Here is a 13,668-nt window from a genome sequence, read left to right on the forward strand (position 1 = left end):
GGGTCGGTGGGTGGGAAAAAAAACTTACACCTGCAAGTGGCTGTCCAGCAAATCAGCCCGCCGTCCTCTTGCTTCTCCTCTTCCCGAACAGTCCCGAACAGTCCACCAATCAGCAACACAACATTCCCCCTCTTGCTCACACAACTCCCAAGATCTATCAAGAGTCTAGGGCTCTGATACCATGTCAGAATATGCAGCGGAGATGATAACCAAATCTGAGAACACTAGAGCAAGAACGGTGCAGAAAATAGACAGCACAAGAGAAGGAGAGAGATAGGCGTGTAACTCTACTCTATATACACAATATCCCGAGAAACTACAAGATGAAATGGCAAGGGGCTATGGGGCCATTTTATCACCAGTCGGCCAGTTGTCCTCTGACGGCGAGTACAGATATGAGGTCGGGGACCTGAAGGTACAGTCGGCCAGCTCATAGGCCCTCCTGCCAACACGGGGCAACCACCCAAGCCAAGAAAAAATGGGGAAAAAATACGGAGAGCGGGGAAAAATGAGAAAACACCTACTAAGGGCGGGCACACCCACAACAGAGGCCCCTGGTGTATAGGTATAGCCAGGAGATGACTGCTAACACATAGTACGTAGGTCCTGCTTTTTTTCTTCTCATATTCTCTTGACTTTCAGTTTACACATGGACCACATGTAGCATCTTCTTGGTCTCATAGAGACTTTGTGTTTCTAGTAAATATTAATATAATCCTCTCGAAGAAGAATAAGAAGAAGAAGAAGAATCTGACCTGAAATATATATCTAGCCCCTACGGGCGTCCCATTGATAAAAGCAGTAGTATCACGCGTAATGTTTGCCTGGAAAAATCCAATCCGATCAATGCCTGTATCGCTAAGAGTTGTAGGAGGGCCATCCATGCTGAGCGCTCCATTCGGAAGTGTACGACCCCCATTCGTACAAATAGCGCTTGTCTCATCTCTGGTTGTAATCTCTTCAAGCACCAGTCCATATGTGAACTTGCTTTGTCTTGTGAAGCTCTGGAAAGCAAGAAACTACATTAGCTTCTGACCTCCACCCACTGAAGATAAGAAACCTAAAATTTGGAAAAGAACACAGTTTCAGCAGATATATCGTCCGGCTGTCAAACACTGACCTCTGTTATATTAGCCTTCACACCTGCTCGGTCAACCCAGATTGCGGGCACCTCCTCGAGTCCAGGCCCTCCAGTAAACACTGGACTCAGCTTTCTACTGTTGAAACAGCTAGCTTTGAAAGTTCGGTTGCGAGGATCACTCAGGCCATCCAGATAAGGGTGCACATACTCCATTTTGAAACCAAGATCATCCTACATAGAAAAACAACCTGTCAATGCCACAAATTGCAGAAGCTATAGAGCCATACAGGTTCAAACCGTTTACATCTCACTTAAAGATAGCCAAGTGAACTAATGCATGTAAGGCATTGTTGCAAAAAATCAATTTCACTGTGTGCGCGCATGCATGAGAGCGTGTGCACGTATGTACGTAGTACGTACACATGGATGTGCGTATGTATGCGAGGGTGCGTATGTATGTGGGCATGTGCGTGCGTAATCCATCCAGAATCTGGCACACTATTAAAAGCCAGTTAAAGTATTGTCGAAAAGCTACTCTCATACCTGAGGATTGAGCAGGTTATTTGATGTGACAGAGCCAAAGAGTGATCGGTTCAGCCCTTGCAAATTGCGATGCTCAAACGTAACACTTCCACCTGGCTGTATTGATGCCTGTAAACGAGGGAAATAAACCATATTCCTCAGTCCTCACACCCTTTTAAAAAAGTCGTATAGTTAGGCAAAATACAAATCAGATCTGCAAAGATTTTCCACACATACCAAACTGGGCCAACCAGACCCTCCAGGAGCAATACTCCATTCAGTGGAGACTTCAGCTGTCTTCTGATCAAGCTCTTTAAGCTTAATTTCAACGACAATGCCACCATCATTTTCTTCATCCGGGCGAGGATTAACTTCTATGTTCGAAAACAGCCCAAGGCTATTCACACTCCGTAGCGCCCTTTTTCCTGCTTCAATGTTGAAAATGTATCCAGGTTGTAGCTGCAAAGTCATGATGAGTGAGCATAGACCAAATTTTATTTGTCTGAGTACACACCAAGCAAAACAAAACAAATCAAGATATTCTTTTGGCTAAGGATTTGTGGAATTTCAATGCTGAGTGGTACATAACAAAGTCTAAAGACACATTCAAAGATGTCTTTAAAAGATCACGTCGTCATTAATGGATCAGCCCTTGTAATGGCTCCTTTTCCTATGAAAAACCTAGCTCACAGCAGGTTGTTTGGATTCGATGACTCTTGTAGTATCTTGATCAGAAAAAATTGAGGCAAATTTCTGTGGAGAAAGATTCGTGAGAGAGTAAACAGCTAGGACCTTAACAGAGCATGCAATTTAGGATTCAGCACATAGAGAGAGGCCGCACTCCAGGTCCAAAATAGGCACGGAAGGGGGGGGGGGGGGGGGGTGTTTGGGTTGTGTGTAAGGCCTCCACAAACCACGCCCAAAAATTATCTGACCTAGAACTGTAACCCTAACGAAGTTTCATAGACCCGACATTGTATGCATCATCACATGACAGCGATAGATTGCGGCTGTAATTCACCCCACTGGGTGTGAGCACGTATTGAGCATCGTCTCGTAAATAACAATCACTTTAAACACTTTAATGAAATGGAAGGCACAAAACTTAACAAAGCTGAAAACTGAAAATTGCACATGTACAGCACATCGGAACCCGGGCCAACCCCCCCCCCCCCCCTCAATACCAAGTATACTATTGGAGTATTTTATTTGTTCAATCTTCCACGGGCTATAAAAGCCAGATTTGCCGTAAACAAAGAAATCAATACAAACACCAAACAGTGTTTGTCGGAAAAGAAATCCATCGATGATGACTTTCAACAACTCCCCGTCACTCACTGAGAGAAGATCCCTGGTGTTCCGGGTCATACTAGCGCCTGGCATGCCCTCTCACAATGTGCCTCTTACAATGTGGGACTGCTGAAAAATGGAAAGCTAGCACCAATGGACACCCCTGGGCACGATTTCAAGCAACTACAACATTGTTGACGAAGTTTACGCGTGTCAGGATGAACTGGATAGTCACAGGCACCACCCACAAGCACAAACAAGCACATAGGCTGCCCGGAATAACACGAAAATCAGAACAGAACCTGAAATTTCAGAAATGTTGCAGAGCTCACCCACACATGGGACACCTCGTTAGGCTTCACAAGCTCTTGTGATTCTATTGGGTCTTAGGCTTATCTAGTATGTTTATGCCTATACACACTTCTTGTATCACTCCATCTTGTTTCCCTTGCTCGTGATGGAACAAGTCAATCATCCACTTCAACCACTCCATCCCTCACACTCTTCTACAAAGTTCCAGTTCTAGAAGGGCTCTATTCGTGGTCTCATCCTCACTCGTGGCACATTCAAAGCTTTGTACAAAAGCTAGATCCTATTCGAGGCTACTTTTGGAGATTGTTCGTGTGACTTGACATCCAGTAGCTACCATCAATACGTCTACTTCAGATTGGATCTATATATGCTATCTTCGGCTCACACCTCCTTTTCATTGAGGAAGAGTTTGTTGGGAAAATCAATGTAAAACGAGTTTTGTATAAGTATGTGTGAACTAGGCCTTAAATAAAGCGGTTCCTGTGTGTGAACAACCGCGTGTAAGGGTTCTTTGTACATGGGAACAACCCCTTAAGGATTATGTAAGCAATGATGTGTAAAGGTGACACCTGAGTGGACACTTGGCACCTTATCTTGACATGTGGCATATGTTTGTGGCAGCCTATAGCCACACCTTGTAAGGCGGCAAGTTGTGCTAGATGTTGTCATGCTATAGGTGATGGTGATGAGCAAAAAGCGCAAGCTCCAGGTGGACTCGCGAAAGAGGAAATGAGTTGGTGATGATGGGCATTGGCAGGCGGCCAGCTATGGTCAGCAGGCAGCAATGAAACCCTAAACTACTAAACTCTAAAAGCCTTGCTTTGATACCAATTGTAAGCCCTAGTAGAGTTAGGGTTCTGCAATTCTAAGGAAGATGGAACCTCTCCATTGCTGTTGTGGAGAGAGAGAAGAGAGAGTTAGAGACAAAAACTCAATGCTCTAGAGAGAGATGATTGCATGACTCAATATAGATTGAATTGATATGATTTGAAGTACACCAAGTGCATACTTTTTTTGGTTGCAGACCTTATCTTTTGACTCTCACAAATCACACTCACATATGGGGATGACACATGGCACACACTTATCTTATCCAGATACGAGGATGTTCACACACATATAGGCACACTTACACATACATGGGGTGTTCACACCTATACAAACACATATAGATGGTTACACATACTAACAGGTATACGTGGTGGACATACAGGACACAAGAGACTCCGAAATATCCAACAAACCCGCCTTCGGAGTGAAGGTGGTATCTTATGAAGTGACCTTCATACTTAAGATGATTTGGGTTCACTAGCACCACGCGATGCAAAAAATCACAATGGCCATACTTAGCGTGATACAACATATCACAGCCAAGCTTGCATATGGAGCTTGACCACACATAAGATTCCTAAGCCCTTCTAGACTACCCCCCTGACTCAAAACAAGGTAATCAAGGAAATTACAAATCCTTTTATAACAAAAGGCGATACAAACATTTAGACGGGAAAACGTAACACGCATACAAGATTATTTTTCAGATTTTGGGAGACATCTCGGGCAAAGAACCCAACTCAAACACACAAAAACACGAAAATGATTTTGGAAAATTAAATCTCCCCTCAATGCCGCTGATGTCGCCTTTTCTAGCATCTCTTCCAAGACACCGTCACCTGGAGCGATGGCCAGAAGATAGTTGATGAAGCTAAGTTCTAGTGCTACTGAAATGCCTCAAGGTAGTACTGCTGCCTCTGGTATGCATGGGGGTGATGTCGGTTGATGCAGAAGGCATCGATTTTGTGAGAAAATGTTGATTTTTGGGAAAGCTCCAATAAATTGAACATTCTCGGCTCTTTGCTCAATTTTATGCAGATGGCCAATTTCTAAAAAAGCCCCAAAATGTAAAAAGTGCACTCTTCAATTTTGGCTCAAGAGACCAATTAGAGCAAAACCCTTGAATTCCGAGCTTTTACAAGCTTCGATTTTCGAAGTAGAAAGCAATTTTTGTAAAAGCCCAATTTTTCTCAGATGTTGTAGCTTCAATTCGATGATTTTTGCTTTGAAAATAAAAAACCCCCAATTTTTTAAGATTGCAAGACCATCAATTAAAAGATTTTCACTTTACTATTTAGAAAGCCGCAAATTCACATTTGAGGTCCAGTACGAGGTGGTTTTCTTGCTGTTGATGTCATGTAGGCACAATATGTCCTGGTGATGTTTGAAGAATATCCCACCAAGCAATAGCTGTAGGTCGTCGAGCAAGAGCGGCAGAGAAGCTCTGGCCGGTGAGCAGCAACGATGAGTGTGGATGTCAGGCTTTAATAGGCCTTTTAATTAAGCCTTATAGTAAGTCTTATTGAAGCCTTTGATTGAGGCTTATTAAAGCCTTAAATAAAAATGACGAGCAACAAAGAAAAATGGCAAACAGAAGTCACGCAACGAGAAGTCTGAGATGGATTTTACAAGGCGGCAGGTTATGCTGGACATCGTCGTGCAATAGGTGATGGTGACAAGCAACCAGCAGAAGGTGCAAGCTCCAAGTGGACTAGCGAAGGAGGAGATGGGCTAGTGATGATGAGCGTTAACAGGCGGCCAGCTCGTGGTTAGCAAGCAACAACGAAACCCTAAACTGCTAAACTCTAAAAGCCTTGCTCTGATACCAATTGTAAGCCCTAATAGAGTTGGGGTTTTGCAATTCTAAGGAGGATGGAACCTCTCCATTGCTACTATGGAGAGAGAGAAGAGAGAGAGTTAGAGACAGAAACTCAATGCTCTAGAGAGAGATGATTGCACGACTCAATGTAGATTGAATTGATATGATTTGAAGTACACCAAGTGCATGCTTTTATAAGTTGCAAACCTTATCGTTTGACTCTCACAAATCACACTCCAATATGGGGACATGACACATGGCACACTTATCTCAGGTAAGAGGGTGTTCACACACATATAGGCACACTTACACATACATGGGGTGTTCACACCTATACAAACACATATAAATGGTTACACACATACTGACACCTATACATACTGACAGGTACGTGTGTATAAATAGGTATTCACACCTATACAAACACATAGAGATGGGGTTACACACATACTGACAAGTATACGTGGTGGACATACAGGACACAAGACTCCGAAATATCCAATAGGTCTCTCCTATTTAAAGGACCATCATTATAATGTAAATTTTATACTTGCAAAGATGTCCCTTCTACATCTCCGTATTAGTTTAGGATTAATATCATGTTGAGCTTTTTATGCTCTCACTCTCTAGTTTTCCTGTGTGCCTACGCCATGACCCAATCCTACTCATCAACATGTTCCATGTCAGTCACTTGAAGCCCTATACTGGACCTGCTCCCTCTGTTGTCCAAGATGAACAAGTTTGCATCCCTTCAAGCATGGCTCCAGCAGAAGAGAAAGATAGTTCCTCACAAAGTTTCAAGATCACGAGACACATGAAGGGGTTTGGCTTGACAAGTATGTCTATGTTGCTCTACACTTGGGCTACCCTTGGGCAATCTATGGGCCATTATTTGGGCCCATAAAGGCCCTAAGCACAGTCGGTCGGCCCATGGAAGGGCATAGGCCACAGTCACCTAGCAACAACCTGTTGGCCAGCCCATGAAGTCACATGTGAAAAGGCACCTATTTTATAGTGTTTATCCTAGTCATGGAGCAATAAGCAACAAGCCGACAACCCCTCTACAAACCAACCAACATATATATGACCTCCATAAGCATGGGCTTCGCAAAGGGCTAAATCATCTAATTATTCACAATTGTTGAAGCACTCCAAGGTCATGGGGTATTATATCTCAGCCAAAGGGAGGCTAACGCCAAGGTGAACTTGAAGGTCAAGAATAGGACATCTTCAGACTATTGTTTTCTTGCCAAGGAAGGTCTCCGAGAAGTCAGTCTTTTACTTCATTCAATAAAGCAAATACACAATACACCAGCCCTTGGTGAGGGACCTTCAAAGGGTATTTGGGACCCTATCGTGTGTACTTCTCTCTCTCTCTCTCTCTCTCTCTCTCTCTCTCTCTCTCTCATGATTGTACATATATAGCATGCTAGACAGTGACTGCATAGTGAGCTACATATGACTAGGATTAGCTTTTCATTTCAGTTTTTCTTTCCATGATACTCAAGACATGGACTTGTTGTATACAGATTTGTCTATAGGCCAATCTGGCCTTCCGTAGACGTTAATATATCTTTTCTTTCTTTTCTTCTCTCTCTCTCTCTCTCACACACACACACACACACTCTTATCTCCGTTACATTGTGCTATCGTCAAGAACCAAGGTGTAGAATATTCATTATCAAAGTATAATCCTGTCTGTAAGATTCCGCGATTTACTTGCTTCATAATCGTGGGTCTATTAGGTGGAGAACTTTCTAGAACCAAGTCAATGTGATGATCCTTGGGCTTTTGATGTGGTAGCACCCCCAAGCAAAGTGTCAACAAAGCAATCTTTAAATTCAGCAAGAAAATTCAGCCTCTTAAGTGAGAGTATCCACATGCACATCACCATAGTTTTTTCAAACGTCAATCAAACGTCAAACGCGAACGAGTATGAAAGTATGATACGAGTTTGATTCAAACCCTTGACCTGAATCAAACGCAACCCTAATTTTTTAGCATTTTTTAAACAAATCCATATTTACTTGAACATTAAAACATCATAACATGAAGCACCTCAAAACTAGCAATTGAATTGAAGCAAATGAAAATTGAAAATTGAAATGCGCATTGTGCACTGCGCAAAGTTCAAACTGCAGTGTAGACTCTAGAGTGACTAGTGTAGAGTCTAGACTCTAGAGAACAAAAGCCAGCTGATACAAAATGATAAAGCCAGGGGAAAAAACCCCTCCTAAAGAAGGTAAAAAGTGCCCTGGCAACTACAGAACTAAACAACAAGGAAGGAAGGGGAGATGGTCATGACTCATACAAACTAGACTCTACGCGAGTCTTCACCTAAATGAATCATGATAGATCATTCTCTGAAATAGAGTCATCCTCCCCTTCTTCCTCCTCCTCCTCATCATCATCATCATCATCGTCATCATCATCATCATCATCATCATCATCATCATCATGCTCACCAAGGGAACTAGTGCCAACGATATCACTTCTGCTTGCCCCCGTATGCGATAATGAGGCTACAACATCCTCTTGCTCCTCTTCTTGTGTCTCTTGCAATGCAAGAAATCTATCATCATCATTCTCCTTGTTAATCATTTCCAATGTGACCTCCATCTTTTCGTAGCCTCCTTGCTTGATCTTGTTGATAAGGCGAAGGTTGGTGTGAATGTATACAAGATGCTCTGTTCTTTTTGGAAGCAACTTGTTCCTTCTCTTTGTTTGGATAAGAGAGAATGTGCTCCAATTTCTCTCACATGGGGAGGCACAAGTCCCTTGTGAGAGCACCCTTATAGCCAGCTGTTGCAATTTGGGTGTCTGGGCCCCAAATGTTTCCCACCATTTGACAGCTTGATGCATTCTTTTCTCATCTCTAGCCACAGCACGAGCAAATGCACCTGCTTCGGACTTATAAGTGTCAAGTTCATCACATAGAACACCTTGCATATCCACATCATATTTTGTATATCTCTCCATGACAGTCATCCAACCTTCATGCACCTCTCTGTCACCACCAGGATTCTTAGCTCTCCAAATAGGATGCAAAACATAGGCTGCAGCATGTAAAGGTGAATGCATCATATCCCACCTATCCACACTAAGATTCTTAATGTCTTGCAGTTTATTTGCATCCACTCCTCCTACAACCTGCAGCTTCTCAACCATGCGATCTGTCATCTCATACATGAGACCCATGGTGGCGCCTTCTCTATCTGCAAGACGAAGGATCTTTAAAATAGGTGCACAAATTTTCACAATCACTTTAGCCTCCTGCCAAAAGCTTGCACCCAATATAATGTTAGCCACATCCAAGCCTTTCACGGTACGTGAGACCTTTTTCCTTGTCCAAGCTTCACTAACAACCATACGACGCAACCCATTGTAGCATCTGTCATCCAATAAATTCACCAGCATTATAAAAGAGTAAGCAAAGCGCGTCATCGATGGCTTCAATAATTCCTTTTTACTAAATTGACGATACAAAGCCAAGATTGTGTGCTTCCGTGTAACAAATGTCACAATTAGATTTGCTTGAGCCAAAATAGGAGCAATCCATTGAAGCTTGCCAATATCTTCCAACAATAGATCCAAACAATGACAAGTGCATCTAGTGAAGAAGATGTTAGGCCACTCTTGCTCGATCAAATCACCAGCCCGCAAACAATTTGAGGCATTATCCATACACACCTGCACTACATAATCGGGGCCAATATCAAGGATTACATCTTTCAAGATGCCAAAAATATACTCGCCAGATTTGAACTCCCCACTTGTATCAACTGCTTTTATGAAAACAGACCCATATATGGATGTAGCCATTACATTGATAATTGGCCTGCGCCTTGCATCTGACCATCCATCACAAACAATGCTGCATCCATATCTCTTCCACTTTTCTCTAATGTCTAGCAAGTCACGATCAACGCATTTGACTTCATCCACAAGCTCTTTTGTACGCAAGCTGTTATATGAGGGAGGCTTATAGCTTGGCCCAACTTGCCCAATTGCCTTCACCATGTCAAGAAAATATGGGCTTCTAACTTTCCAAAAAGGAACATCTTCCGCATAGAAGAAGCGACGAAGAGCAATGTTTGCCTCTTTTCGTGCTTGTACATCCCAAGCTTTAGCTAGAGCACCCTGTGTCTTTGACACCTTCTTTCTGCTCACGTGCTGTTGAGAGCTAGAAGGCCCAATACCACTTGCAACATTTGATGCATGTACATCGACACTACCATGAGAAGCCTCTCCCAAATCAGATACGCATGCATCAATGTTTGCCATGGAGTCTTGCACTCCACCCACATGCAATCTGCGACATACATCTTTTACATTTTGGGATGCAGCATTACATTTTCCCACACCATGACCTGATAAACCAAGAATATGTGCCCTTATTCGCGATGGACCACCATCCCAAGTGTGCCCACAATATTTGCATCTACATGTAGTCTGGCCTTTTTCAGTTGTTTTCAAAATGGACACATGCTCCCATTCAGCTTTGCGCTTTCGTCCCATTTGCACAAGTTAAAACCCTGTTACCAACTTACCTGTATATTCGTCCCGAGTCCCGACTCCCACCTGCTGAGTCCCACCAATGGAAGGTGCTTGCTGCTGCTTGCTGGCGAGTGGCAGTGCTGGGCCTTCAAATTTCAGTAGAGAAAGACTGCTGCTCGAGAATCGATGGGCTGTGTGCACTGTGTGCAGGGCTGACTCAGCCTGCTGTGCCTGCACAGTCACGCAAGAGAGAGAGATGGGCTGTGTGCACTGTGCAGGGCTGCCTCAGCCTGCTGTGCCTACACAATCACGCAAGAGAGAGAGATGGGCTGCCCGGCTGTGTGTACTGTGCAGGGCTGCCTCAACCTGCTGTGCCTGCACAGTCGAGCAAGAGAGAGACTCGAGAGAGTCTAGACTCAAGACACGATGGGCGGGCAGATTCGTCACTCGAGAGAGAGTGGGCGCAACTTGCAAGAGAGATACGCTCGACTCCCTTGACACGATGGGCGGGGCGAAATAGAGAGAGACGGTGGGCGGGGGCGCAAGAGATGCGATGGGCGACGAAGCGTTAAAAAAAACCCCCAAAAAAGTCCACGTTTGAAATTTTTTTCAAACGTTTTTTTTTTCAAACGTTTGTAAACGTTTGCTTCGCGTATCAAACGCGTTTGAATGCAACTATGCACATCACTATGTTCAACATTATCACGAATAAAAACCAAGTATGTGGAAAGACCCTTTTCCATTGCTTTATTAATCTATATGTGGGATACAATGGGAATAGAGTCTCCCTCCTTGCCAGCATCAATAACATGCATGCGGTCTTTATGCATAATTATGCATGCGGTCTTTATGCATAATTGAAATTCTATTCGTCTTATAATCCTTGCGGGAATCGAGACGTGGTGCCATAGCTATAGGCATATGCTCACTTATGGTAGTGCTATGTGTGAACAGGGCTTAACCAAGGGCACTTTTTCCCATGTGGTTTTTCCCCTTGGATATCAAGTGTGAAAGGACACTCTATTTTGTACTTCTATATTATATGGATGTGGCACACATGCAAGGGTTGACTTGCATTTTGTGGATACCACACTTTTGGCTCTCTCTCTCTCTCGCATTTCTGTGTGAGCTTCTCTATCCTGCACCTAACCCTAATGTGAAGGTTTGTGTGTGTGAGTGTGTGAGTCCAACACCAAATATTGGTATCAGAGCTGGGAGCTAGAACTCTGCCCCTTGGAAAGCTACAGCAAGCCCGCGAAATTCCGTCGCCTGCAGACCTGGTTCCGTCTCGCTGCTCCTCCGTCCGCCAGTTCCGGCCGGCGGTTCCGTCGCCACTGGTTCCAGCCACCAACAGCCGGTGGCACTAGTGGGGAGCCCACCACCGCCGCTCAGCCCGCGGGCGGCACCTCCCTCTCCGGCCACCGGCGATAGTGCGCCCAGAACCGCCGCCACCCAAGAGCACCTCCCATCCGCCCGCCTCCGTCGTCGCTACTCCGTTCCGGCCGCCGCCGTCTGTCGGTGCTCCATTCCGGCCGGCAATAACTGTGTCGCTACTCCGTCCGACACCCGGAGCTCCGCACGTGCCCAGCTGACGACTCCAGTCCGCTCAGTGCTCGCCCTGTGCCTACCGCCTCCGCCTGGCCCGTCTGTTCTGCGTGCCGCCTTCGCCTGACCGCCGCGTACGAGGACCCCGTGTGCTCCTGTGCATCTCCGGCAACTCCCTCCAACGGCCATCTTCACCTCTGCACGCCTACGCCTGTCAAAATATGCGCCAGTGTGCTCCCCGCCTACCACTTGCTTTACACGTGCTGCCCTTGCCTAAAGGTATTCTCTGTACACATTTTTATTCAAACACACATACAAATTTTGCAGCCATTTCAGGGCAGGTCAGATTCAAACAAATTCTGGGGATTTGCCAGAAGTTGCCCTCTGCCAAAAAAATTGCAGGTGGTGCCATTCACTTTGTTTGGTTTGGAATTTGGGGGTTTTCAAAATTGAGGTCAAAATCAGCAAATTGAACCTCTTTCAGTTGCAGAAATTTGGGGCTTTTGTGAAAATTGGCCAATTAAATGCACATTGAAGCGATTGGAGTGCATAAAAATTGGGGATTTTCAGATTGGAGCATGTAATTGGGCATTACAGCTGTGATTTGTCGCGTATGTATACACATTGTGTGTAATTGGACAATTTGGTGCAGGTTTACACTTGCTTTGGTTTGCAGGCATACATTTGCACAGGACATTTGGTTGCCTGGCAGTGCACATTGGTGCTTGGTTTGCTTGCAGGTATATTTTGTTGACATGGCACAAAATGCTACAGATGTATTTGGTGTGCTCACCCAGGAGGACAAGTTGGATGGATCTAACTACTCCCTCTGGAGTTTCATGATCCGTAATTTGCTGGTAGCCAAAGGGCTTTGGGGCATCGTGTGTGGTGATGACACACGCCCACTTACCATACAGCCAGCCACGCCTCAAAGGGGAGGTGCTCAAAGAGCTCCTGATGTAGAACCTGCTCCCACACAAGAGCAGAAGAGATGGGACTCTAGAGATGCACAGGCCATGTCATTGATAGCCCTTTCAGTTAAAAGGACTATTATTCTGCACATTCGTTCTTGCAAGACATCGAAGCTTGCATGGGACACATTGGAAGCAATGTATCAGGTACGCAACGAGGCAATAGTTGCCTACTTGAAGAGGCAATTGGATCTTCTTTCTATGGATGAGGGTGACTCCATGGCAGATCATCTCACCAAAGTGAAAGATTTGCAGGAACAATTGCTCAACATTGATAAGGTTATCCCAGACAGACAGATGGTCACCAACACTCTTCATTCTTTACCACCTTCCTACTTGGGCTTTCACACCTCTCTCAACCTCTCAATGAGAGGAGGTGGTGATTCCGTCACTTTTGAAGAGCTAGTGGGTTTACTCTTGCAGGAAGAGCAAACAAGAGCAAACTTATCGAGCAACCGTGGTGGAGACAAGGCATTTACAGCCAAGGATAAGGGTAAAGTAAAGAGCTTTAAGCATGGGGGACAACAGTCTAGCAAGGCTGGTCATGGACAGTCCTCTTCTGGTGGTGAAAAGTCTGACAAAGGGGATGCAAACAAGCCCTAAAAGAAGGGCAAATGTCACTACTGCCATAAGCCTGGACACTACATCAGTGAATGTAGGAAGCGGATTGCAAAAGAGAAAAGGAAAGAACCAGGCAATGCAATAGCAGACTCTTTTGATGACAAAGCACAGCAATCAGGTAATGTAATCCAGGAAGAGTACACTTTTTTGGTCACATGCACTAGTGGCACACCAAGTGC

The 13,668-nt window shown here is 44.6% G+C and overlaps 2 protein-coding genes across 2 annotated transcripts in view; both read right to left on the bottom strand.

Annotated features, from left to right (window-relative positions):
* The window catches only part of LOC147641925 (protein TOC75-3, chloroplastic-like), a 57,897-nt gene that overhangs the window by 7,694 nt on the left and 36,535 nt on the right, over nt 1–13,668 (bottom strand). Inside the window, exons 3-6 of the mRNA XM_086801274.1 lie at nt 1,841–2,062; nt 1,625–1,732; nt 1,121–1,312; nt 756–1,004 (exon numbers count right to left, since the gene is read on the bottom strand). Of these exons, the coding sequence (XP_086657400.1) occupies nt 756–1,004; nt 1,121–1,312; nt 1,625–1,732; nt 1,841–2,062 (771 nt within the window). The remainder of the gene's footprint in view (nt 1–755; nt 1,005–1,120; nt 1,313–1,624; nt 1,733–1,840; nt 2,063–13,668) is intronic.
* LOC147641926 (uncharacterized) lies at nt 7,750–10,408 on the bottom strand. The gene has a single exon (XM_086801261.1). The coding sequence runs from the start codon at nt 10,371–10,373 to the stop codon at nt 8,202–8,204; it is 2,172 nt and encodes a 723-aa protein (XP_086657387.1). The 5' UTR covers nt 10,374–10,408; the 3' UTR covers nt 7,750–8,201.

The sequence above is a fragment of the Cibotium barometz genome, chromosome 1 (assembly GCF_041138505.1).
Source record: "Cibotium barometz isolate CiBa-2024 chromosome 1, ASM4113850v1, whole genome shotgun sequence".
Classification (NCBI taxonomy): Eukaryota; Viridiplantae; Streptophyta; class Polypodiopsida; order Cyatheales; family Cibotiaceae; genus Cibotium; species Cibotium barometz.

What these genes read in the sequence shown, in the direction of transcription:
- LOC147641926 (XM_086801261.1), bottom strand. Translation starts at nt 10,373, where the DNA reads ATGGGACGAAAGCGCAAAGCTGAATGGGAGCATGTGTCCATTTTGAAA.